At 47.7% G+C, this 26159-nt stretch overlaps 1 protein-coding gene across 1 annotated transcript; it reads right to left on the minus strand.

Annotated features, from left to right (window-relative positions):
* Window positions 1-14960: 14960 nt before the first annotated feature.
* LOC137304567 (uncharacterized) lies at window positions 14961-16811 on the minus strand. Its single transcript, XM_067973215.1, has one exon. The coding sequence runs from the start codon at window positions 16809-16811 to the stop codon at window positions 14961-14963; it is 1851 nt and encodes a 616-aa protein (XP_067829316.1).
* Window positions 16812-26159: the final 9348 nt, after the last annotated feature.

The following is a 26159-nucleotide window of genomic DNA, read 5'->3' on the forward strand; positions in this document are numbered from 1 at the left end:
GTCTCTACAACACGTGTAGGGACAGTCTTGGTAACACGTGTAGGGACAGTCTATGTAACACGTGTAGGAACAGTCTATGTAACATGCGTAGGGACAGTCTCTATAACACGTGTAGGGACATTCTCTATGACACATGCAGGGTCAGTCACTATGACATGTGTAGGGACAGTCTCTGTTACACATGTAGGGACAGTCTCTATAAAACATGTAGGGACAGTCTCTATAACATGTGTAGGGACAGTCTCTAAAACAAGTGTTGGGACAGTGTCTGTAACACATGTAGGGACAGTCTCTGTAACACGTGTAGGGACAGTCTCTGTAACACATGTAGGGACACTCTCTATAACACGTGTAGGGACAGACTCTGCAACACATGTAAGGACAGTCTCTGTAACACGTTTAGGGATAGTCTCTGTAACACGTGTAGGGACAGTCTCTGTAATATGTGTAGGGACAGCCTCTGTAACACGTTTAGGGACAGTCTCTGTAACACGTTTAGGGATAGTCTCTGTAACACGTTCAGGGACAGTCTGTGTAACACGTGTAGGGACAGTCTCTGTAACACATTTAGGGACAGTCTCTGTAACACGTGTAGGGACAGTCTCTGTAACATGTCTAGGGACAGCCTCTATAACACGTGTAGGGACAGTCTCTATAACACGTGTAGGGACAGTCTCTGTAACACGTTCAGGGACAGTCTGTGTAACACGTGTAGGGACAGTCTCTGTAACACATTTAGGGACAGTCTCTGTAACACGTTCAGGGACAGTCTGTGTAACATGTGTACGGACAGTCTCTGCAACATTTGTAGGGACCGTCTCTGTAACACATGTAGAGACAGTCTCTGTAACACGTTTAGGGACAGTCTCTGTAACATGTCTAGGGACAGCCTCTATAACACGTGTAGGGACAGTCTCTATAAAACGTGTCGGGACAGTCTCTGTAACACGTGTCGGGACAGTCTCTGTAACATGTCTAGGGACAGCCTCTATAACACGTGTAGGGACAGTCTCTATAAAACTTGTAGGGACAGTCTCTGTAACACGTGTAGGGACAGTCTCTACAACACGTGTAGGGACAGTCTCTGTAACACGTGTAGGGACAGTCTCTGTAACATGTCTAGGGACAGCCTCTATAACACGTGTAGGGACAGTCTCTATAAAACGTGTCGGGACAGTCTCTGCAACACGTGTAGGGACAGTCTCTACAACATGTGTAGGGATCGTCTCTGTAACACGTGTAGGGACAGTCTCTGTAACACGTTTATGGACAGTCTCTGTAACACGTTTAGGGACAGTCTCTGTAACATGTGTAGGGACCGTCTCTGTAACACGTGTAGGGACAGTATCTACAACATGTGTAGGGACAGTCTCTGTCACACGTGTAGGGACAGTCTCTGTAACACGTTTAGTGACAGTCTCTGTAACACGTGTAGAGACAGTCTCTGTAACACGTTTAGGGACAGTCTCTACAACATGTGTAGGGACCGTCTCTGTAACACGTGTAGGGACAGTCTCTGTAACACGTTTAGGGACAGACTCTGTAACACCTGTAGTGACACTATTAAACATGCAGGGACAGTGTCTGTAATACATGTAGGGACAGTCTCTGTAACACGTTTAGGGACAGTCTCTGTAACACATGTAGGGACAGTCTCTGTAACACGTTTAGGGACAGTCTCTGTAACACGTGTAGGGACAGTCTCTGTAACACGTGTAGGGACAGTCTCCATAACATGTTTAGGGACAGTCTCTGTAACACGTGTAGGGACAGTCTCTGTAACATGTGTAGGGACAGTCTCCATAACACGTGTAGGGACAGTCTCTGTAACACGTGTCGGGACAGTCTCCATAACACGTGTAGGGACAGTCTCTGTAACACATGTAGGGACAGTCTCAATAACACGTGTAGGGACAGTCTCTGTAACACGTTTAGGGATAGTCTCTATAACACGTGTAGGGACAGTGTCTGTAACACGTGTAGGGACAGTCTCTGTAACACATGTAGGGACAGTCTCTGTAACACGTGTAGGGACAGTGTTTGTAACACATGTAGGGGCAGTCTCTGTAACACATGTAGGGACAGTCTCTGTAACACGTTTAGGGACAGTCTCTGTAACATGTCTCGGGACAGTCTCTGTAACACATGTAGGGACAGTCTCTGTAACACATGTAGGGACAGTCTCTATAACACGTTTAGGGACAGTCTCTGCAACATTTGTAGGGACCGTCTCTGTAACACGTGTAGGGACAGTCTCCGTAACACGTCTAGGGACATTCTCTGTAACACCTGTAGTGACACTATAAAACATGCAGGGACAGTGTCTGTAATACATGTAAGGACAGTCTGTGCAACACGTGTAGTGATAGTCTCTACAACACGTGTAGGGACAGTCTTGGTAACACGTGTAGGGACAGTCTATGTAACACGTGTAGGAACAGTCTATGTAACATGCATAGGGACAGTCTCTATAACACGTGTAGGGACATTCTCTATGACACATGCAGGGTCAGTCACTATGACATGTGTAGGGACAGTCTCTGTAACACATGTAGGGACAGTCTCTATAACACATGTAGGGACAGTCTCTATAACATGTGTACGGACAGTCTCTAAAACAAGTGTTGGGACAGTGTCTGTAACACATGTAGGGACAATCTCTGTAACACATGTAGGGACACTCTCTATAACACGTGTAGGGACAGTCTCTGCAACACATGTAAGGACAGTCTCTGTAACACATGTAGGGACAGTCTCTGTAACACGTTTAGGGACAGTCTCTGTAACACGTTTAGGGACAGTCTCTGTACCATGTCTAGGGACAGTCTGTGTAACACGTTTAGGGACAGTCTCTGTAACACGTGTAGAGACAGTCTCTACAACACATGTAGGGACAGTCTCTGTAACACGTTTAGGGACAGTCTCTGTAACACGTTTAGGGACAGTCTCTGTACCATGTCTAGGGACAGTCTCTGTAACACGTTTAGGGACAGTCTCTGTAACACGTTTAGGGACAGTCTCTGTGACACGTTTAGGGACAGTCTCTGTAACACATGTATGGACAGTCTCTGTAACACATGTAGGGACAGTCTCTGTAACACGTTTAGGGACAGTCTCTGTAACACGTTTAGGGACAGTCTCTGTACCATGTCTAGGGACAGTCTGTGTAACATGTTTAGGGACAGTCTCTGTAACACGTGTAGAAACAATCTCTACAACACATGTAGGGACAGTCTCTGTAACACGTTTAGGGACAGTCTCTGTAACACGTTTCGGGACAGTCTCTGTAACATGTCTAGGGACAGCCTCTATAACACGTGTAGGGACAGTCTCTGTAACACATTTAGGGACAGTCTCTGTAACACGTGTAGGGACAGTCTCTGTAACACGTGTAGAGACAGTCTATGTAACACGTGTGGGGACAGTCTCCGTAACATGTCTAGGGACAGCCTCTATAAAACATGCAGGGACAGTGTCTGTAATACGTGTAGGGACAGTCTCTATGACACGTGTAGGGACATTCTCTATGACACATTTAGGGACATCACTATGACATGTGTAGGGACAGTCTCTGTAACACATGTAGGGACAGTCTCTACAAAAGGTGTAGGGCCAGTCTCTATAACACGTGCAGGGACAGTCTCTATAACACGTGTAGGGACACTCTCTATAACACGTGTAGAGACAGTCTCTGTAATATGTGTAGGGACAGCCTCTGTAACACATGTAGGGACAGTGTCCGTAACACATGTAGGGACAGTCTCTATAACACGTGTAGGGACAGTCTCTGCAACACATGTAAGGACAGTCTCTGTAACACATGTCTGGATAGTCTCTACAACACGTGTAGGGGCATTCTTGGTTACACGTGTAGGGACAGTCTCTGTAACACGTGTAGGAACAGTCTGCAACACGTGTAGGGACAGTTTCTATGACACGTGCAGGGACAGTCTCTGTAACACATGTAGGGACAGTCTCTGTAACATGTGTAGGGACAGTCTCTGTAACACGTTTAGGGATAGTCTCTGTAACACGTTCAGGGACAGTCTGTGTAACACGTGTAGGGACAGTCTCTGTAACACGTTTAGGGACAGTCTCTGTAACACGTGTAGGGACAGTCTCTATAACACATGTAGGGACAGTCTCTATAATATGTGTATGGACAGTCTCTGTAACACGTGTAGGGACAGTCTCTGTAACACGTTTAGGGACAGTCTCTGTAACACATGTAGGGACAGTCTCTGTCACACGTGTAGGGACAGTCTCTATATGTAACACATGTAGGGACAGTCTCTATAACACGTGTAGGGACAGTCTCTAAAGCACATGTAGGGACAGTCTCTATAACACGTGTAGGGACAGTCTCTGTAACACGTGTAGGGACAGTCTCTGTAACACGTTTAGGGATAGTCTCTGTAACACGTTCAGGGACAGTCTCTATAACACGTGTAGAGACAGTCTCTGTAACATGTGTAGGGACAGTCTCTGTCACACGTGTAGGGACAGTCTCTATATGTAACACGTGTAGAGACAGTCTCTGTAACACGTTTAGGGACAGTCTCTGTAACACATGTAGGGACAGTCTCTGTCACACGTGTAGGGACAGTCTCTATATGTAACACGTGTAGAGACAGTCTATGTAACATGTGTAGGGACAGTCTCTGTCACACGTGTAGGGACAGTCTCTATATGTAACACATGTAGGGACAGTCTCTATAACACGTGTAGGGACAGTCTCTGTAACACATGTAGGGACAGTCTCTGTAACACGTGTAGGGTCAGTCTCTGTAACACGTTTAGGGATAGTCTCTGTAACACGTTCAGGGACAGTCTGTATAACACGTGTAGGGACAGTCTCTGTAACACGTTTCGGGATAGACTCTGTAACACGTTTAGTGACGGTCTCTGTAACACGTTTACAGACAGTCTCTATAACACGTGCAGGGACAGTCTCTGTAACAAATGTAGGGACAGTCTCTGTAACACGTTTAGGGACAGTCTCTGTAACACGTGCAGGGACAGTCTCTGTAACACGTGTAGGGACAGTCTCTATAATATGTGTATGGACAGTCTCTGTAACACGTGTAGGGACAGTCTCTGTAACACGTTTAGTGATGGTCTCTGTAAGACGTTTACGGACAGTCTCTATAACACGTGCAGGGACAGTCTCTGTAACACGTGTAGTGACAGTCTCTGTAACATGTTTAGGGACAGTCTCTGTAACACGTGCAGGGACAGTCTCTGTAACACATGTAGGGACAGTCTCTGTAACACATGTAGGGACAGTCTCTATAACACGTTTAGGGACAGTCTCTGTAACACGTGTAGGGACAGTCTCTGTAACACGTGTGGGGACAGTCTCTGTAACACCTGTAGCGACAGTCTCTGTAACACGTGTAGGGACAGTCTCTGTAACACGTGTAGGGACAGTCTCTGTAACACGTGTAGGGACAGTCAATGTAACACGTGTAAGGACAGTCTCTGTAACATGTGTAGGGACAGTCTATGTAACACGTGTAGGGACAGTCTCTGTAACACGTGTAGGGACAGTCTCTATAACACATGTAGGGACAGTCTCTGTAACACGTGTAGGGACAGTCTCTGTAACACGTGTAGGGACAGTCTCTGTAACACGTTTAGTGATGGTCTCTGTAAGACGTTTACGGACAGTCTCTATAACACGTGCAGGGACAGTCTCTGTAACACGTGTAGTGACAGTCTCTGTAACATGATTAGGGACAGTCTCTGTAACACGTGCAGGGACAGTCTCTGTAACACATGTAGGGACAGTCTCTGTAACACATGTAGGGACACTCTCTATAACACGTTTAGGGACAGTCTCTGTAACATGTGTAGGGACAGTCTCTGTAACACGTGTGGGGACAGTCTCTGTAACACCTGTAGGGACAGTCTCTGTAACACGTGTAGGGACAGTCTCTGTAACACGTGTAGGGACAGTCTCTGTAACACGTGTAGGGACAGTCTATGTAACAGGTGTAGGGACAGTCTCTGTAACACGTGTAGGGACAGTCTATGTAACACGTGTAGGGACAGTCTCTGTAACACGTGTAGGGACAGTCTCTATAACACATGTAGGGACAGTCTCTGTAACACGTGTAGGGACAGTCTATGTAACACGTTTAGTGACGGTCTCTGTAACACGTTTACAGACAGTCTCTATAACACGTGCAGGGACAGTCTCTGTAACAAATGTAGGGACAGTCTCTGTAACACGTTTAGGGACAGTCTCTGTAACACGTGTAGGGACAGTCTCTGTAACACGTGTAGGGACAGTCTCTATAATATGTGTATGGACAGTCTCTGTAACACGTGTAGGGACAGTCTCTGTAACACGTTTAGTGATGGTCTCTGTAAGACGTTTACGGACAGTCTCTATAACACGTGCAGGGACAGTCTCTGTAACACGTGTAGTGACAGTCTCTGTAACATGTTTAGGGACAGTCTCTGTAACACGTGCAGGGACAGTCTCTGTAACACATGTAGGGACAGTCTCTGTAACACATGTAGGGACACTCTCTATAACACGTTTAGGGACAGTCTCTGTAACACGTGTAGGGACAGTCTCTGTAACACGTGTGGGGACAGTCTCTGTAACACCTGTAGGGACAGTCTCTGTAACACGTGTAGGGACAGTCTCTGTAACACGTGTAGGGACAGTCTCTGTAACACGTGTAGGGACAGTCTATGTAACATGTGTAAGGACAGTCTCTGTAACATGTGTAGGGACAGTCTATGTAACACGTGTAGGGACAGTCTCTGTAACACGTGTAGGGACAGTCTCTATAACACATGTAGGGACAGTCTCTGTAACACGTGTAGGGACAGTCTCTGTAACACGTGTAGGGACAGTCTCTGTAACACGTTTAGTGATGGTCTCTGTAAGACGTTTACGGACAGTCTCTATAACACGTGCAGGGACAGTCTCTGTAACACGTGTAGTGACAGTCTCTGTAACATGTTTAGGGACAGTCTCTGTAACACGTGCAGGGACAGTCTCTGTAACACATGTAGGGACAGTCTCTGTAACACATGTAGGGACACTCTCTATAACACGTTTAGGGACAGTCTCTGTAACATGTGTAGGGACAGTCTCTGTAACACGTGTGGGGACAGTCTCTGTAACACCTGTAGGGACAGTCTCTGTAACACGTGTAGGGACAGTCTCTGTAACACGTGTAGGGACAGTCTCTGTAACACGTGTAGGGACATTCTATGTAACAGGTGTAGGGACAGTCTCTGTAACACGTGTAGGGACAGTCTATTTAACACGTGTAGGGACAGTCTCTGTAACACATGTAGGGACAGTCTCTATAACACATGTAGGGACAGTCTCTGTAACACGTGTAGGGACAGTCTATGTAACACGTGTAGGGACAGTCTCTGTAACACCTGTAGGGACCGTCTCTATAACACGTGTAGAGACAGTCTCTGCAACACATGTAGGGACAGTCTCTGTAACACGTTTAGGGACAGTCTCTGTAACACGTTTAGGGACATTCTCTCTAACATGTTTAGGGACAGTCTCAGTAACATGTGTAGGGACAGTCTCCACAACATGTGTAGGGACAGTCTCCGTAACACTTTTACGGACAATCTCTGTAACACGTGTAGGGACAGTCTCTCCAACACGTGTAGGTACAGTCTCTGTGACACGTGTAGGGACAGTCTCTACAACACATGTAGGGACAGTCTCTGTAACACATGTCGGGACAGTCTCCGTAACACGTTTAGGGACAGTCTCTGTAACACTTTTTTTTTTATTCGTTCACGGGATGTGGGCGTCGCTGGCAAGGCCGGCTTTTATTTCCCATCCCCAATTGCCCTCGAGAAGGTGGTGATGAGCCGCCTTCTTGATCCGCTGCAGTCCGTGTGGTGAAGGTTCTCCCACAGTGCTGTTAGGAAGGGAGTTCCAGGATTTTGACCCAGCGACGATGAAGGAACGGCGATATATTTCCAAGTCGGGATGGTGTTTGTCTTGGAGGGGAACGTGCAGGTGGTGTTGTTCCCATGCGTCTGCTGCCCTTGTCCTTCTAGGTGGTAGAGGTCGCGGGTTTGGGAGGTGCTGTCGAAGAAGCCTTGGCGAGTTGCTGCAGTGCATCCTGTGGATGGTGCACACTGCAGCCACAGTGCGCCGGTGGTGAAGGGAGTGAATGTTTAGGGTGGTGGATGAGGTGCCAATCAGCGGGCTGCTTTATCTTGGATGGTGTCGAGTTTCTTGAGTGTTGTTGGAGCTGCACTCATCCAGGCAAGTGGAGAGTATTCCATCACACTCCTGACTTGTGCCTTGTAGATGGTGGAAAGGCTTTGGGGAGTCAGGAGGTGAGTCACTCGCCACAGAATACCCAGCCTCTGACCTGCTCTCGTAGCCACAGTATTTATATGGCTGGTCCTGTTAAGTTTCTGGTCAATGGTGACCCCCAGGATGTTGATGGTGGGGGATTCGGCGATGGTAATGCCGTTGAATGTCAAGGGGAGGTGGTTAGACTCTCTCTTGTTGGAGATGGTCATTGCCTGGCACTTACCTGGCACGAATGTTACTTGCCACTTATCAGCCCAAGCCTGGATGTTGTCCAGGTCTTGCTGCATGCAGGCTCGGACTGCTTCATTAACTGAGGGGTTGCGAATGGAACTGAACACTGTGCAGTCATCAGTGAACATCCCCATTTCTGACCTTATGATGGAGGGAAGGTCATTGATGAAGCAGCTGAAGATGGTTGGGCCTAGGACACTGCCCTGAGGAACTCCTGCAGCAATGTCCTGGGGCTGAGATGATTGGCCTCCAACAACCACTACCATCTTCCTTTGTGCTAGGTATGACTCCAGCCACTGGAGAGTTTTCCCCCTGATTCCCATTGACTTCAATTTTACTTGGGCTCCTTGGTGCCACACTCGGTCAAATGCTGCCTTGATGTCAAGGGCAGTCACTCTCACCTCACCTCTGGAATTCAGCTCTTTTGTCCATGTTTGGACCAAGGCTGTAATGGGGTCTGGAGCCGAGTGGTCCTGGCGGATCCCAAACTGAGCATCGGTGAGCAGGTTATTGGTGAGTAAGTGCCGCTTGATAGCACTGTCGACGACACCTTCCATCACTTTGCTGATGATTGAGAGTAGACTGATGGGGCGGTAATTGGCCGGATTGGATTTGTCCTGCTTTTTGTGGACAGGACATACCTGGGCAATTTTCCACATTGTCGGTTGGATGCCAGTGTTGTAGCTATACTGGAACAGCTTGGCTAGAGGCGCAGCTAGTTCTGGAGCACAAGTCTTCAGCACTACAGCTGGGATGTTGTCAGGGCCCATAGCCTTTGCTGTATCCAGTGCACTCAGCCGTTTCTTGATATCACGTGGAGTGAATCGAATTGGCCGAAGACTGGCTTCCATGATGGTGGGGATATCGGGAGGAGGCTGAGATGGATTATCCACTCGGCACTTCTGGCTGAAGATGGTTGCAAACGCTTCAGCCTTGTCTTTTGCGCTCACGTGCTGGACTCCGCCATCATTGAGAATGGGGATGTTTGCAGAGCCTCCTCCTCCCGTTAGTTGTTTAATTGTCCACCACCATTCACGACTGGATGTGGCAGGACTGCAGAGCTTTGATCTGATCCGTTGGTTGTGGAATCGCTTAGCTCTGTCTATAGCATGTTGCTTCCGCTGTTTAGCATGCATGTAGTCCTGAGTTGTAGCTTCACCAGGTTGGCACCTCATTTTTAGGTATGCCTGGTGCTGCTCCTGGCATGCTCTTCTACACTCCTCATTGAACCAGGGTTGATCCCCTGGCTTGTTGGTAATGGTAGAGTGAGGAATATGCCGGGCCATGAGGTTACAGATTGTGCTGGAATACAATTCTGCTGCTGCTGATGGCCCACAGCGCCTCTTGGATGCCCAGTTTTGAGCTGCTAGATCTGTTCTGAATCTATCCCATTTAGCACGGTGGTAGTGCCACACAACACGTTGGATGGTGTCCTCAGTGCGAAGACGGGATTTCATCTCCACGAGGACTGTGCGGTGGTCACTCCTACCAATACTGTCATGGACAGATGCATTTGCGACAGGTGGATTGGTGAGGATGAGGTCAAGTAAGTTTTTCCCTCGTGTTGGTTCGCTCACCACCTGCCGCAGGCCCAGTCTAGCAGCTATGTCCTTCAGGACTCGGCCAGCTCGGTCAGTGGTAGTGCTACCGAGCCACTCTTGGTGATGGACATTGAAGTCCCCCACCCAGAGTACATTTTGTGCCCTTGCTACCCTCAGTGCTTCCTCCAAGTGGTGTTCAACATGGAGGAGGACTGATTCATCAGCTGAGGGAGGACGGTAGGTGGTAATCAGCAGGAGGTTTCCTTGCCCATGTTTGACCTGATGCCATGAGATTTCATGGGGTCCAGAGTCAATGTTGAGGACTCCCAGGGCCACTCCCTCCTGACTGTATATCACTGTACCGCCACCTCTGGTGGGTCTGTCCTGCCGGTGGGACAGACCCACCCAGGGATGGTGATGGAAGAGTCTGGGACGTTGGCTGAAAGATATGATTCTGTGAGTCTGGCTATGTCAGGCTGTTGCTTGACTGGTCTGTGGGACAGCTCTCCCAATTTTGGCACAAGTCCCCAGATGTTAGTAAGGAGGACCTTGCAGGGTCGACTGGGCTTGGTGTTTTGCCGTTGTCGTGTCCGGTGCCTAGTGGTCCGATGCCGGGTGGTCCGTCCGGTTTTATTCTTGTTATGACTTTTCGTAGCGAGATTTTACAACTGAGTGGCTTGCTGGGCCATTTCAGAGGGCAATTAAGAATCAACCACATTGCTGTGGGTCTGGAGTCACATTTCGGCCAGACCGGGTCAGGACGGCAGGCTTCCTTCCCTAAAGGACATTAGTGAACCAGATGGGTTTTTACGACAATCCGGTCGTTTCATGGCCATCATTACTGATACTAGTATTTTAATTCCAGATTTTTATTTCATTAATTGAATTTTAATTAAATTTAAATTCGCCAGCTGCCGTGGCGGGATTTGAACTCATGACTCTGGATTTTAGTCCAGGCCTCTGGATTACTAGCCCAGTAACATAACCACTATGCTACCATACCCGGAGCATGTGTAGAGACAGTCTCTGTAACACGTTTAGGGACATTCTCTCTGACATGTTTAGGGACAGTCTCAGTAACATGTGTAGGGACAGTCTCCACAACATGTGTAGGGACAGTCTCTGTAACACGTGTAGGGACAGTCTCTATAACACGAGTAGGGACAGTTTCCGTAACACCTTTAGGGACAGTCTCTGTAACACATGTAGGGACACTCTCTATAACACGTGTAAGGACAGTCTCTGTAACATGTGTAGGGACAGTCTTGGTAACACATGTAGGGACAGTCTCTGTAACATGTGTAGGGACAGTCTCTGTAACACGTGTAGGGACAGTCTCTGTAACACGTGTAGGGACAGTCTTTGTAACACGTTTACGGACAGTCTCTGTAGTATTTGTAGGGACAGTCTCTGCAACACATGTAGGGATAGTCTCTACAACACGTGTAGGGACCGTTTTGGTAACACGTGTATGGACAGTCTCTGTAACACGTGTCGGAACAGTCTCTGTAACACCTGTAGGGACAGTCTCTGTAACACGTGTAGGGACAGTCTCTATGACACATGCAGGGGCAGTCGCTATAACACGTGTAGGGACAGTCTCTGTAACACGTGTAGGGACAGTCTCGGTAACACGTGTAGGGACAGTCTCGGTAACACGTGTAGGGACAGTCTCGGTAACATGTGTAGGGACATTCTCCGTAACACGTGTAGGGACTGTCTCTATAACACATGTAGGAACAATCTCTATAACATGTGTAGGGACATTCTCCGTAACACGTGTAGGGACAGTCTCTATAACACGTGTAGTGACAGTCTCTATAACACGTGTAGGGATTGTCTCTATAACACGTGTAGGGACATTTTTTATAACGTAATGCACTCAGATCTCAAGTATGGTGTGAATATTCTAACATTGTGCAGGGGAGATGATGAAACGGGGCCAATATCACTGTTTAATTCAGAATTTGGACCGATGTACAAAATGGAATCTGTGAGAAAAGAAACTAACAAAATAAAACGAATAAATGAAATCTGGACAAGCTCCAATTGAACTTTTTCCTTCTGTTTATTTTTGAGGGATTATAAAGACTTTTCTTTCAGTTTAGTTTTGGTCTGAAAGAGGCCACCTTTCTCCAGATTTACTCACATGGAATTTAGGATCCAACAGGTCTGAACAGGGCATCGAGTTCATGCACTTTCTGTCACAGAGGCAAGAGCTAAAAGGTGGGTAGGTACCAGAGAGCAGGCCCCAGGAGCACTGCTGTCTGAGGCCTCCAATAGCTGGCCTGCAACGGGCCCAGCAAATTGCCCATTTCTGTTCTCGTCTCCAGCTGCACTTTTCTCTAATTCTCCTCCTTTTCAGAAGGTGCTGACACATGAGGCACCACAGCCGAGCCCACACTCGTGTCGCCAACTCTGGTCGGACATCTTCCTGGAGGTTTCATCACATGACCTCTAGGCTCCAACCGCCCCCACTCTCCCACCATTGGTCGCCCAACATGTCCATCCTTGTGCTGTCCCACCCCCACTCTCCCACTATTGGTCGCCCAACATGTCCATCCTTGCGGTGTCCAGCCCCCCCCCTCCACTCTCCCACCATTGGTCGCCCAACATGTCCATCCTTGTGCTGTCCCGCCCTCACTCTCCCACCATTGGTCGCCCCGACACATCCATCCTCGCAATGCCCCACCTTCCGATGGCCAATCGGAAAGTGAACAGACTGGTATGCAGGTGCAGCAGGTGATCAAGAAGGCCAACGGAATGTTGGCTTTTATTGCTAGGGGGATAGAATATAAAAACAAGGAGGTATTGCTGCAGTTATATAAGGTATTGGTGAGACCGCACCTGGAATACTGCATACAGTTTTGGTCTCCATACTTAAGAAAAGACATACTTGCTCTCGAGGCAGAACAAAGAAGGTTCACTCGGTTAATCCCGGGGATGAGGGGGCGGACATATGAGGAGAGGTTGAGTAGATTGGGACTCTACTCATTGGAGTTCAGAAGAATGAGAGGCGATCTTATTGAAACATATAAGATTGTGAAGGGTCTTGATCGGGTGGATGCAGTAAGGATGTTCCCAAAGATGGGTGAAACTAGAACTAGGGGGCATAATCTTAGAATAAGGGGCTGCTCTTTCAAAACTGAGATGAGGAGAAACTTCTTCACTCAGAGGGTGGTGGGTCTGTGGAATTTGCTGCCCCAGGAAGCTGTGGAAGCTACATCATTAGATAAATTTAAAACAGAAATAGACAGTTTCCTAGAAGTAAAGGGAATTAGGGGTTATGGGGAGCGGGCAGGAAATTGGACATGAAGCTGAGTTCGGATCGGTCAATGCCCTGTGGGTGGCGGAGAGGGCCCAGGGGCTATGTGGCCGGGTCCTGCTCCGACTTCTTGTGTTCTTTAGATTTGTGGTTGGGATCAGATCAGCCATGATCTTATTGAATGGCAGAGCAGGCTCGAGGGGCCGATTGGCCTACTCCTGCTCCAATTTCTTATGTTCTTATGTTCTTATTACCTGATTGGATGATTCTTGACTGTCAGTCAAACGGCCTTTTCTTCACTTCGTCCAATATTTTTATAACTAATAAACAAAAGTGTTCAAAGAACATTTTATAAAACACAATTTGTTTCGTGTCCCTATGATATTTCTCCTGGGTGTTGCTCGCAGCAGTGTCCAGGAGAATCGTCCTTAATCTCTGGAGACTCCAAGGACAATCCTGGCAGGCTGGTGAATCTCGCCCACTCACGGACTGGACATCGGGTAACTAAGTAGGTTTCTGACCTTTCGTTGTCACAGTCGGAAAGTCCCGGGTTGGGGATATGGAATTTCCCGATAGCTGCTCCCAGCCTGCATTCGGAGTGCTGGTGTGAAAATCAGGCTTGAGTGTCATCCGGCTATTTAACATGGAGGGGCATCACTGCAAAGCCCACCCTTTCTTTACATGGGTCCGCCTGCAGGGGCAGTCCTGGCACAAGCTGTCTGTGGTCTTCTGTCCCTTGATATTAATTCTGGGAAATCATGGGCACTAGTTTGGGACGGGTGGCCCGACCGGGCGAGGATCTCATCCCGGATACTGATGTCCAGACATGGCTATCTTCTGGAGTCACTGGCCAGCGGTCAGGAGCAGGTTCCCCTCTCCAGCCTTGGGCCGCAGATGCACTGGCTGAAATCAGCTATCTGGGTGCAGACTGGGGAGGGTCAGTCTCGTGGCTTTGTGTTTGGCCTCTGTGGCTCGATGGGCATTGTCGGACAAATCAAAGGTTAGACAGCACGAGCCGTTTGCAAATCCAGGGCAATGCTCATCGTGGTGACGGTGAGATTGAACAGTACACTGTGCTCCCCCAGAGCCTGAGAGCAGAGTGTGCCTTCTCACAGCACCCACTGTGTTCACTCCTACTGCTGAAGTACTCACTACACAAGCTTTTCTGTATCTTAATGCAGCCCTCAGCTGTACAAATAATCATCCATTTCTCGCCCTGTATGATAAACAACTGCTGCTGTCTCTGAAATGTCAGGTGTTACCTGCATCAAGAACTCAGTGCAAACCAGACAGTGTTTTGTCAATCTATATCAGACCATTTCCCGAGGATTTTCTGCTTAATTAAGTAGAGTCAGGCATTTGGACGTATTAAGCTGCTGAAATGTACAATTGTACAAGGAACAGATCTGGTATTCTGCACATTCAGCACAGCCGAGAAACCAACTCTTTCCAGAGCCGGTAGCTCCCTATTTCTGCGAGTTGTCACTCATCTTCAGGCTGTCCATGGATTACCCAACACTGAGAGTCCCGTCACTCCCACACTCAGTCCCACACCCAGTGCTGTGCTGCAGATCCCCTTCCTTCTCAGTGCAAGCACCAATGGTCAGGGCTCCCAGTCACTGCACCAGCTCACCTCAACGGCCCGAACCTCCGTGCTGGGGTTCACCAGGGTTCGTGTCCGAACCTCCATGCTGGGGTTCACCGGGGTTTGTGTCTGAATCTCCATGCTGGGGTTCACCAGGGTTAGTGGCCGAATCTCCATGCTGGGGTTCACCAGGGTTAGTGTTCGAATCTCCATGCTGGGGTTCACCAGGGTTAGTGTCCGAATCTCCATGCTGGGGTTCACCAGGGTTAGTGGCCGAACCTCCATGCTGGGGTTCACCGGGGTTAGTGTCCGAATCTCCATGCTGGGGTTCACCAGGGTTAGTGTTCGAATCTCCATGCTGGGGTTCATTAGGGTTAGTGTTCGAATCTCCATGCTGGGGTTCATTAGGGTTAGTGGCCGAATCTCCATGCTGGGGTTCACCAGGGTTAGTGTTCGAATCTCCATGCTGGGGTTCACCGGGGTTAGTGTCCGAATCTCCATGCTGGGGTTCACCGGGGTTTGTGTCCGAATCTCCATGCTGGGGTTCACCAGGGTTAGTGTCCGAATCTCCATGCTGGGGTTCACCAGGGTTAGTGTCCGAATCTCCATGCTGGGGTTCACCAGGGTTAGTGTTCGAATCTCCATGCTGGGGTTCTCCGGAGTTAGTGTCCGAATCTCCATGCTGGGGTTCACCAGGGTTAGTGGCCGAATCTCCATGCTGGGGTTCATTAGGGTTAGTGTCCGAACCTCCATGCTGGGGTTCACCAGGGTTAGTGTCCGAATCTCCATGCTGGGGTTCACCGGGGTTTGTGTCCGAATCTCCATGCTGGGGTTCACCAGGGTGAGTGTCCGAATCTCCATGCTGGGGTTCATTAGGGTTAGTGGCCGAACCTCCATGCTGGGGTTCACCAGTGTTAGTGTTCGAATCTCCATGCTGGGGTTCACCAGGGTTAGTGGCCGAACCTCCATGCTGGGGTTCACCAGGCTTAGTGTTCGAATCTCCATGCTGGGGTTCACCAGGGTTAGTGGCCGAACCTCCATGCTGGGGTTCACCAGGGTTAGTGGCCGAACCTCCATGCTGGGGTTCACCAGGGTTAGTGTCCGAATCTCCATGCTGGGGTTCACCAGGGTTAGTGTCCGAATCTCCATGCTGGGGTTCACCGGGGTTTGTGTTCGAATCTCCATGCTGGGGTTCATTAGGGTTAGTGTCCGAATCTCCATGCTGGGGTTCACCAGGGTTAGTGTTCGAATCTCCATGCTGGGGTTCACCAGTGTTAGTGTCCGAATCTCCATGCTGGGGTTCACCAGGGTTAGTGTTCGAATCTCCATGCTGGGGTTCATTAGGGTTAGTGTCCGAATCTCCATGCTGGGGTTCACCAGGGTTAGTGTTCGAATCTCCATGCTGGGGTTCATTAGGGTTAGTGTTCGAATCTCCATGCTGGGGTTCACCAGGGTTAGTGGCCGAATCTCCATGCTGGGGTTCACCAGGGTTAGTGTCCGAATCTCCATGCTGGGGTTCACCAGGGTTAGTGTCCGAATCTCCATGCTCGGGTTCACCAGGGTTAGTGTCCGAATCTCCATGCTGGGGTTCATTAGGGTTAGTGTTCGAATCTCCATGCTGGGGTTCACCAGGGTTAGTGGCCGAATCTCCATGCTGGGGTTCACCAGGGTTAGTGTCCGAATCTCCATGCTGGGGTTCACCAGGGTTAGTGTTCGAATCTCCATGCTGGGGTTCTCCGGAGTTAGTGTTCGAATCTCCATGCTGGGGTTCACCAGGGTTAGTGTCCGAATCTCCATGCTGGGGTTCATTAGGGTTAGTGTTCGAATCTCCATGCTGGGGTTCACCAGGGTTAGTGGCCGAATCTCCATGCTGGGGTTCACCGGGGTTAGTGGCCCACAGTTGCCCCACTCGCTGCTGCTGCAGTTTCTTTGTCCTCATGACCTTTCTGTGACCCCAAGGACACACCATCCACACCAGACCTCACTTTCCGCAACCTGCAGGATCTCCCCCTCAGGCTGACGCTCTCCATTGAGCCAGGAATCTCTGACTTCCAGTCAGCTCTATGGGCAGAGGGTTAGAGGGTTGGGTTAGGATTAGGGTTAGAGGGTTAGGGTTAGGATTAGGGTTAGAGGGTTAGGGTTAGGATTAGGGTTAGAGGGTTAGGGTTAGGATTAGGGTTAGAGGGTTAGGGTCAGGTTAGGGTTAGAGGGTTAGGGTTAGGGTTAGGGTTAGAGAGTTAGGGTCAGGTTAGGGTTAGCGGGTTAGGGTTAGGGTTAGGGTTAGGGTTAGAGGGTTAGGGTTAGGATTAGGGTTAGAGGGTTAGGGTCAGGTTAGGGTTAGCGGGTTAGGGTTAGGATTAGGGTTAGAGGGTTAGGGTCAGGTTAGGGTTAGCGGGTTAGGGTTAGGGTTAGGGTTAGAGAGTTAGGGTTAGGGATAGAGGGTTAGGGTTAGGGATAGAGGGTTAGGGTTAGGGATAGAGGGTTAGGGTTAGGTTAGGGTTAGAGGGTTATTGTCAGGTTAGTGTTAGCGGGTTAGGGTTAGGATTAGGGTTAGAGGGTTAGGGTCAGGTTAGGGTTAGAGAGTTAGGGTTAGGGTTACGATTAAAGTGTCAGCTCGAGGGCTCCTGCTACTGCTGAACCAGGGAACTGGATCTCCCACTTTCTGCCTATATGTGAACTGTGGTGACTCACTATCAGCCCTCTTGTGCCTTCTTTTGTGTCTTCTTCCATGAATACTCAAAAAACTCCCAGAAATACTAGAGAACCAAGGGTCTGGTGAGAATGAGGAACTGAAAGAAATTAGTATTACTAAAAAAGTAGTACTAGAGAAATTAATGGGACTGAAAGCCAATAAATCCCAAGGACCTGATGATCTACATCCCAGGGTTTTGAAAGAGGTGGCTATAGAGATAGTGGATGCATTGGTTGAAATCTTCCAAAATTCTATCGATTCTGGAATGGTTCCTGCAGATTGGAGGGTAGCAAATGTAACCCCACTATTTAAGAAAGGAGGGAGAGAGAAAACAGGGAACTACAGACTTGTTAGCCTGACATCAGTAGTAGGGAAAATGCTAGAATCTGTTATAAAGGATGTGATAACAGGACACTTAGAAAATAATAATAGGATTTGGCAGAGTCAACATGAGTTTATGAAAGGGAAATCATGTTTGACAAACTTATTTGAGGATATAACTAATAGAATAGATCGAGGGGAACCAGTGGATTTGGTGGATTTGGATTTTCAGAAGGCTTTCGATAAGGTCCCACACAGGAGGTTGGTGAACAAAGTTAGAGCACATGGAATTGGGGGGAATATACTGGCATGGATTGAGAATTGGTTAACAGAAAGAAAACAGAGAGTAGGAATAAACGGGTCTTTTTCAGGTTGGCAGACTGTGACTAGTGGGGTATCGCAGGGATCAGTGCTTGGGCCCCAGCTATTCATAATCTATACCAATGATTTGGCTGAGGGGACCAAATGTAATATTTCCAAGTTTGCTGATGACACAAAACTAGGTGGGAATGTGAGTTGTGAGGACGATGCAAAGAGGCTTCAAGGGGATGTAGACAGGCTAAGTGAGTGGGTAAGATTGTGGCAGATGGAATATAATGTGGAAAAATGTGAAGTTTTCCACTTTGGTAGAAAAAACAGAAATGCAGAGTATTTTTTAAATGGTAAGAGATTGGGGAATGTTGATGTTCAAAGGGACCTGGGTGTCCTTGTACATGAGTCACTGAAAGTTAACATGCAGGTGCAGCAAGCAATTAGGAAGGCAAATGGTATGTTGGCCATTATTACAAGGAGGATTTGAGTACAGGAGTAAAGATGTCTTGCTGCAATTTTTAGGGCCTTGGTGAGACGCACCTGGAGTATTGTGTACAATTTTGATCTCCTTGCCTAAGAAAGGATATACTTGCCATAGAGAGAGCGCAGTGAAGGTTCACCAGACTGATTCCTGGGATGATGGGATTGTCGTATGAAGAGAGATTGAGTAGACTAGGCCTGTATTCTCTAGAATTTAGAAGAGTGAGAGGTGATCTCATTGAAATATGCAAAATTCTTACAGGGCTCGACAGGGAAGATGCTGGGAGGATGTTTCCCCTGGCAGGGGAGTCTAGAACCAGGGGTCACAGTCTCAGAATAAGGGGTAGGCCATTTAGGACGGAGATGAGGAGAAATTTCTTCACTCAGAGGGTGGTGAATCTTTGGAATTCTCTACCCCAGAGGGCTGTGGAGGCTCAGTCATTGAGTACATTCAAAACAGAGATTGATAGATTTCTAGATATTAAAGGCATCAAGGGATATTGGGATAGTGCAGGAAAATGGGGTTGAGGTAGAAGATCAGCCATGATCTTGTTGAATGATGGAGCAGGCTCGACGGGCCGAATGGCCTGCTCCTGCTCCTATTTCTTATGTTCTTATGTCATTTGAAAATGTGCCGAGCAACCAGGGCAGTTTGGGGCCTTTGCCACTGACTTCACCGCCCACAGGCTGTGAGACCACCTGACTGAACTACAGAACATCATGGAGCATTTGACTGCACCAGGGACCTCGAAAGGGGAGGCTCGATAACCCGAGGTTATAACCACCATCATCTCTGTGAAGCTCCACAGATCAGAGCTCCAATCTACAGCAGGCAGCTTGGTCTAGATTTATCCGATTGGGGAATCAGATGGAGATGGGCATCGAGCAGGACGTCCATAAACTCACTGCTGTTCATTGCACTGTTGTCTCCCAGATCTTGAGCCATGTTTCACAGGGAGGTAGGGCCATATGACTCCATGTGCACAATGGTGCCATGTGCTGGTGGGATTCCTGCCACAGGAGGGCTCTTTCTGCTGTTGCCTGCTCTCAAAAGTTGACAATGGCCCTGGAAAACAAGGCATCAGTTACCTGCTTGATACACGCCTGCACTGAAGGTTTGCAATGTGACCGAGATCACTTGCACTTTCCTGGAAGGAGGCTGCCTGAAGGTTGATTCTAGCTGTAATCTCACCAGCCACTGTCAGCCGCCCCTGGGCTAGAACAGGTTGCCAGGTCTGTCTGCAGCAGCATGTGTAGTTCTGTTAGTCTGTGCAGGACCCTGAGCCTGTACACAGGAGAGTGTGTGTGAAGACAGGTCTGAGCTGCTAACACACCTATCTGGATTTACTCCTCTGACCCTCCCTCCCTGAACCTACAGGTACACAGGTATACAACGGGATAGTCACAGCTGCATACAAACCATTTCAGCTGTACAAAAAGGCACAGATAAAAGATGCTGTGTGTCTTTGAGGAGACATCAGGAAGGGTAGAAGGAGTCCCCCTAACTCCCTTTATCCAACAAACCCAAAATAGCACAGAAGTAGAGTGTTGCTAAGAGAGACAAGAACAGCAATGTACCTTTAATAACAAAAATATAATAAAGAATAAAGATTTCAAAAGGGAAAGTCATGTTTGACCAATCTTATTGAATTCTTTGAAGAAGCATCAGTAAGAGTAGACAAGGGTAATGCGGTAGATGTAATATATTTGGATTTTCAGAAGGCCTTCGATAAGGTACCGCATAATAGACTCATGACTAATGTCAGAGCATGTGGAGTCAGGGGACAGGTAGCAGAGTGGAGAGCAAGCTGGCTACAAAACAGAGAACAGAGAGTAGGGGTTAAAGATAGTTACTCAGACTGATGAAAGGTGGGAAGTGGTGTTCCACAGGGATCGGTGCTGGGACCACTGTTGTTCACAATTTACATAAATAATTTGCATTCGGGAATTGGAAGTACAATTTCAAAATTTATGGACAAAACCAAAATGGGGGGTTTAGTGAATACAAAGGAGGAATGCGACAAATTGCAAGAAGACATCAATAAACTTGCAGAATGGGCGTGTAGTTGGCAAATGAATTTCAATATAGATAAGTGTGAGATGGTGCATTTTGGTAGGAAGAATAAGGAGGTCACACACTGCTTGGATAATAAGAGTCTAAAAGGGGTAGAGGAGCAGAGGGATCTCAGGGTACAGATACACAAATCACTAAAAGTAGCGACGCAGGTTAATAAGGCCATTAAAAAAGCTAATCAAGCACTGGGCTTCATTGAAAAGCAGGGAAGTTATGTTAAACTTGTATAGAAGCTTGGTTAGACCACATTTGGAGTACTGTGCACAGTTCTGGTCTCCAGAGGATAGGAAGGATAGAGATGCATTGGGGAGGGTGCAAAAAAGATTCACAAGGATGATACCAGAACTGAGGAGATATCCTTATCAGGAAAGGTTGAACAGGGTGCAGCTCATTTCTCTAGGAAACAAAGGTCTGAGGGGTGACCTGATGGAGATCTTTAAGATAATGATAGGGTTTGATGGGGTAGATATGGAGAAAATGTTTCCACTTGTAGGGGAGTAAAAACTAGAGGACATAAATATAAAATAGTCATTAATAAATCCAATAGGGAATTCAGGAGAAACTTCGAATCATAGAATGGATACAGCACAGAAGAAGGCCATTCAGCCCATCGAGCCTGTGCTGGCTCTTTGTAAGAGCAATCGTGTTAGTCCCATTCCCCCGCTCTTTCCCCGTAGCCCTGCAAATTTGTTACCTTCAAGTATTTATCCAATTCATGGTTGAATCTGCTTCCATCATCCTACAGGCAGCACAATCCAGATCATAACCACTCGCTGCTTAAAAATGTTTTTCCTCATGTTGCCTTTAGCTCTTGTGCCAATCATCTTAAATCTGTGCCCTCTGGTTCTCAAACTTTCCGCAAATGGGAACAGTTTCTCTTTATTTTATCTAAACCCTTCATGATTTTGGACACCTCTATCAAATCTCCTCTCAACCTTCTCTGCTCTAAAGAGAACAACCCCAGCTTCTCCAGTCTATCCACGTAACTGAAGTCCCTCATCCCTGGAATCATTCCAGTAAATCTTTTCTGCACCCTCACTAAGGCCTTCACATCTTTCCTAAAGTGCAGTGCCCAGAATTGGACACAATACTCCATCTGTGGATGAACAAGTGTTTTATAAAGGTTCAACATAACTTCCTTGTTTTTGTACTCTATGCCTCTATTTATAAAGCCCAGGATCCCATATGCTTTTTTAACCACTTTTTCATCCTGTACTGCTACCTTCAGGGACCTGTGCGCATGTACTCCAAGGTATCTCACTTCCTCTACCCCTCTCAATATATTCCCATTTACTGTGTATTCCCTTTTACTGTTTGCCCTCCCTAAGTGCATTACCTCACACTTCTCCGGGTTGAACTCCATTTGCCACTTTTCCGCCCACTCCACCAACCCATTGATATCTTCTTGGAGTCTACAGCTATCCTCTTCACTATCAACTACACGGCCAATTTTTGTGTCGTCTGCAAATTTGCCAATCATGCCCCCTACATTCAAGACCAAATCATTAATATATACCACAAACATGGGCTTTTACCTTTCTGACCAGTCTGCCATGTGGGACCTTGTTAAATGCCTTACTAACATCCATGTAGACAACATCCACTGCACTACCCTCATCAATCCTCCTTGTCACTTCCTCAAAGAATTCAATCAGATTTGTAATCCATGCTGACTATCCCTGATTAAATCATGCCTTTCCAAGTGACACTTTATCCTATCTCTCAGTATTGATTCTAATAGTTTGCCCACCACCGAGGTAAGACTGACCGGCCTATAATTGTTCGGCCTTTCCCTCGTACCCTTTTTAAGCAATGGTACTATGTTTGCAGTCTTCCAGTCCTCCGGTACCTCCCCTGTATCTAGTGAGGATTGGAAAATGATCCTCAGAGCATCCGCTATTTCCTCCCTGGCTTCCTTCAATAGCCTAGGAAACAATCCATCCGGCCCTGGTGACTTATCAACTTTCAGGGATTCCAGTCCCTCTAGTACTTCCTCTCTCGTTATGTTTACCTTATCCAATATTTCACACCTCTCCTCTTTAACTACTATGTCCGGATCATCCCATTCCTTTGTGAATACGGAGACAAAATGTTCATTTAAAACCCTACCCACATCCTCTGCTTCGACACACAAGTTACCCTTATCATCCCTGATAGGTCCCACCTTTTCCTTAGCTATCCTCTTGTTCTTAATGTACTGATAAAATATCTTTGGGTTTTCTTTAATCTTACTGGCTAATATTTTTCATGCTCTCTCTGCTTTCCTTATTTCCTTTTTTATGTCATCCCTGTACTTTCTATACTCCTCTCGGCTTTCTGCAGTATAGTTTTCTGTGACAGTCATAAGCTTTCTTTTTCTGCTTTATCTTGCCCTGTATACTTCTAGACAACCAGTGGGCTCTAAATTTAGCAGTGCCACCCTTTTTCTTAGAGGGGATGTGTCTGCATTGTACCCGTAGAATTTCACTTTTTAGTGCCTCCCACTGGCTTGCCACTGATTTCTCCTCAAGTAGTTGTGTCCAGTCCACTTCTGCCAAATCACCTCTTAGTTCTGTAAAATTTGCCTTCCCCCAATTTAAAACCTTTACTCCTGATCCAACTCTGTCCTTTTCCATAATAATACTAAAACTAACTGAATTGTGGTCACTATCCCCAATATGGTCACCCACTGTCACTTCAGTTCCCAGAACTTTTTTAGCCAGTACGTGACAGGCCCATCTTCATTTCCCAGAATTGCATCCTCTCTTGTTGGGCCTGTCACGTACTGGCTAAAAAAGTTCTCCTGGACACCAATCAAGAATTTTGCCCCCTCTGTGCCCCTCACACTATTTGAATCCCAGTTGATGTTAGGATAGTTGAAGTCCCCTACTATTATTGCCCTCTTATTTTTGCACTCAGAAATTTGCCTACATATTTGTTCTTCTATCTCCCTTTCACTATTCAGGGGTCTATAGTACACTCCTAGTAATGTGACTGCCCCTTTTTTATTTCTTAGCTCAACCCATATGGCCTTGATTGATGATCCATTTAGCATATCATCCCTTCTCACAACTGTAATTGATTCTTTAACCAATAATGCTACCCCTCTTTTTTTATCACCCATTCTATCCTGCCTGAAAACTCTATATCCAGGGACATTGAGCTGCCAATTATCCCCCTCTTTAAGCCAGGTTTCCGTTATAGCAATGATATCATGTGGAATCTTCTGGCAATACTCCATGACGAGGTTTCCCAAATATAATGTACTAATATCTGCAAGACCTTTTCCATCCTCACCCTCCCTTTCAACCTTGCATATCTTCCCAGCCATCCTTAATACCTCTCTCTGATACAAGTGTAACTGGGCTGGGCGAGTCCACTGCTCTTCGGTCAAAAGTCTCAAAGATATCTGGGCCAATCCCAGGAATGTGATATGCATCAGTCACCTCGTCGTCACTCCTGATCGGCAAAAGAGGTGACATGAGGAAACATTTTTTTACGCAGCGAGTTGTGATGATCTGGAATGCACTGCCTGAAAGGGCGGTGGAAGCAGATTCAATAATAACTTTCAAAAAGGAATTGAAGGGAAAGTATTCACAGGGTTATGGGCAGAGAGCAGGGGGATGGGACTAATTGGATAGTTCTTTCAAAGAGCCAGCACAGGCACGATGGGCCAAATGGCCTCCTCCTGTTTTTGAGCCTCTCAGCTCAGTGCACTGGGACCTGATGCATCGGTTGCATTGGGTTCGATGGACTGAGGGCCCCATTATCTGCATTGATCTCCTCATACTCCTGTTCCCCGATACACCCATACTGTGGATTTGTTGCATCGCCTCAGACTTTTTGTATAACTTTTCAACTTTTCTATTTTTCTAGTGTCTTTGGGCCGCCCATGTCCAATTGGTCCTGTGTTTGGTTCAGATTTGAGGGTAAATTTTCTGCTGGAACATCATGGAGATGGGAGCGTGTATCAGACTATCGAGCAGGCTCCACACTGTGCAAGGACCAGCACAGATCCTGGCCCCTGCCACATTTAAAGACATAAAGGAAAGAGTTTGCATTTATATAACACCTTTCATGGCCTCAGGACATCTCAAATTGCTTCACGCCCAATGAAGTGCTCGAGAGGAATAGCATGCCCAGGGTCACAGCCTGAGGTGTTCCTCTGCAGGATGGGCCAGGAATTTTATTTTATTATTCGTTCATGGGATGTGGGCATCGCTGGCGAGGCCGGCATTTCTTGCCCATCCCTAATTGCCCTTGAGAAGGTGGTGGTGAGCCGCCTTCTTGAACCGCTGCAGTCCGTCTGGTGAAGGTTCTCCCACAGTGCTGTTAGGAAGGGAGTTCCAGGATTTTGACCCAGCGACGATGAAGGAACGGCCGATATATTTCCAAGTTGGGATGGTGTGTGACTTGGAGGGGAACGTGCAGGTGGTGTTGTTCCCATGTACCTGCTGCTCTTGTCCTTCTAGGTGGTAGAGGTCGCGGGTTTGGGAGGTGCTGTCGAAGAAGCCTTGGCGAGTTGCTGCAGTGCATCCTGTAGATGCTACACACTGCAGCCACAGTGCGCCGGTGGTGAAGGGAGCGAATGTTTAGGGTGATGGATGGGGTGCCAATCAAGCGGGCTGCTTTGTCCTGGATGGTGTCGAGCTTCTTGAGTGTTGTTGGAGCTGCACTCATCCAGGCAAGTGGAGAGTATTCCATCACACTCCTGACTTGTGCCTTGTAGATGGTGGAAAGACTTTGGGGAATCAGGAGGTGAGTCACTCGCTGCAGAATACCCAGCCTCTGACCTGCTCTTGTAGCCACAGTATTTATATGGCTGGTCCAGTTAAGTTTCTGGTCAATGGTGACCCCCAGGATGTTGATGGTGGGGGATTTGGCGATGGTAATGCCGTTGAATGTCAAGGGGAGGTGGTTAGACTCTCTCCTATTGGACCTGCCCTCATAACGGAGATGAGCAAAAGACCTTGATGACATCTGATGGAACTGTGCTGGCCACTATGCATGAAATGGGCGACAGTGCTTCCCAGATCTGTCCGCAGCAATCCATGAAGGGTTCACACACCTTCAGTGCACCTTGGAGCACGTGCCGGCTTTAAGTCCATCTGCAGGAGACCCAGAGGACGGGGTGACCAGGCCCGACCATAGTTCGTCTCACACACGCTGTGGTTGGGGCAGTGGACACTGTGACCTCCTACGGGAGACTGTCACTGTCACAGCTCAGAGGCGGAGGCAGCAGCGAGAAAGAGGGAGTTGTCATGGCTTCACACTGAACACAGAGTCAACAATATCCTGTTGGGTCCAGAGAAGCAGCTCATGGATAGAAAATGAAATAGGGCAGGCCAGATAAACCAAA

The sequence above is a fragment of the Heptranchias perlo genome, chromosome 38, assembly GCF_035084215.1.
Source record: "Heptranchias perlo isolate sHepPer1 chromosome 38, sHepPer1.hap1, whole genome shotgun sequence".
NCBI classification, from domain to species: domain Eukaryota; kingdom Metazoa; phylum Chordata; class Chondrichthyes; order Hexanchiformes; family Hexanchidae; genus Heptranchias; species Heptranchias perlo.

What these genes read in the sequence shown, in the direction of transcription:
- LOC137304567 (XM_067973215.1), bottom strand. Translation starts at nt 16,811, where the DNA reads ATGGAGATTCGGCCACTAACCCTGGTGAACCCCAGCATGGAGATTCGA.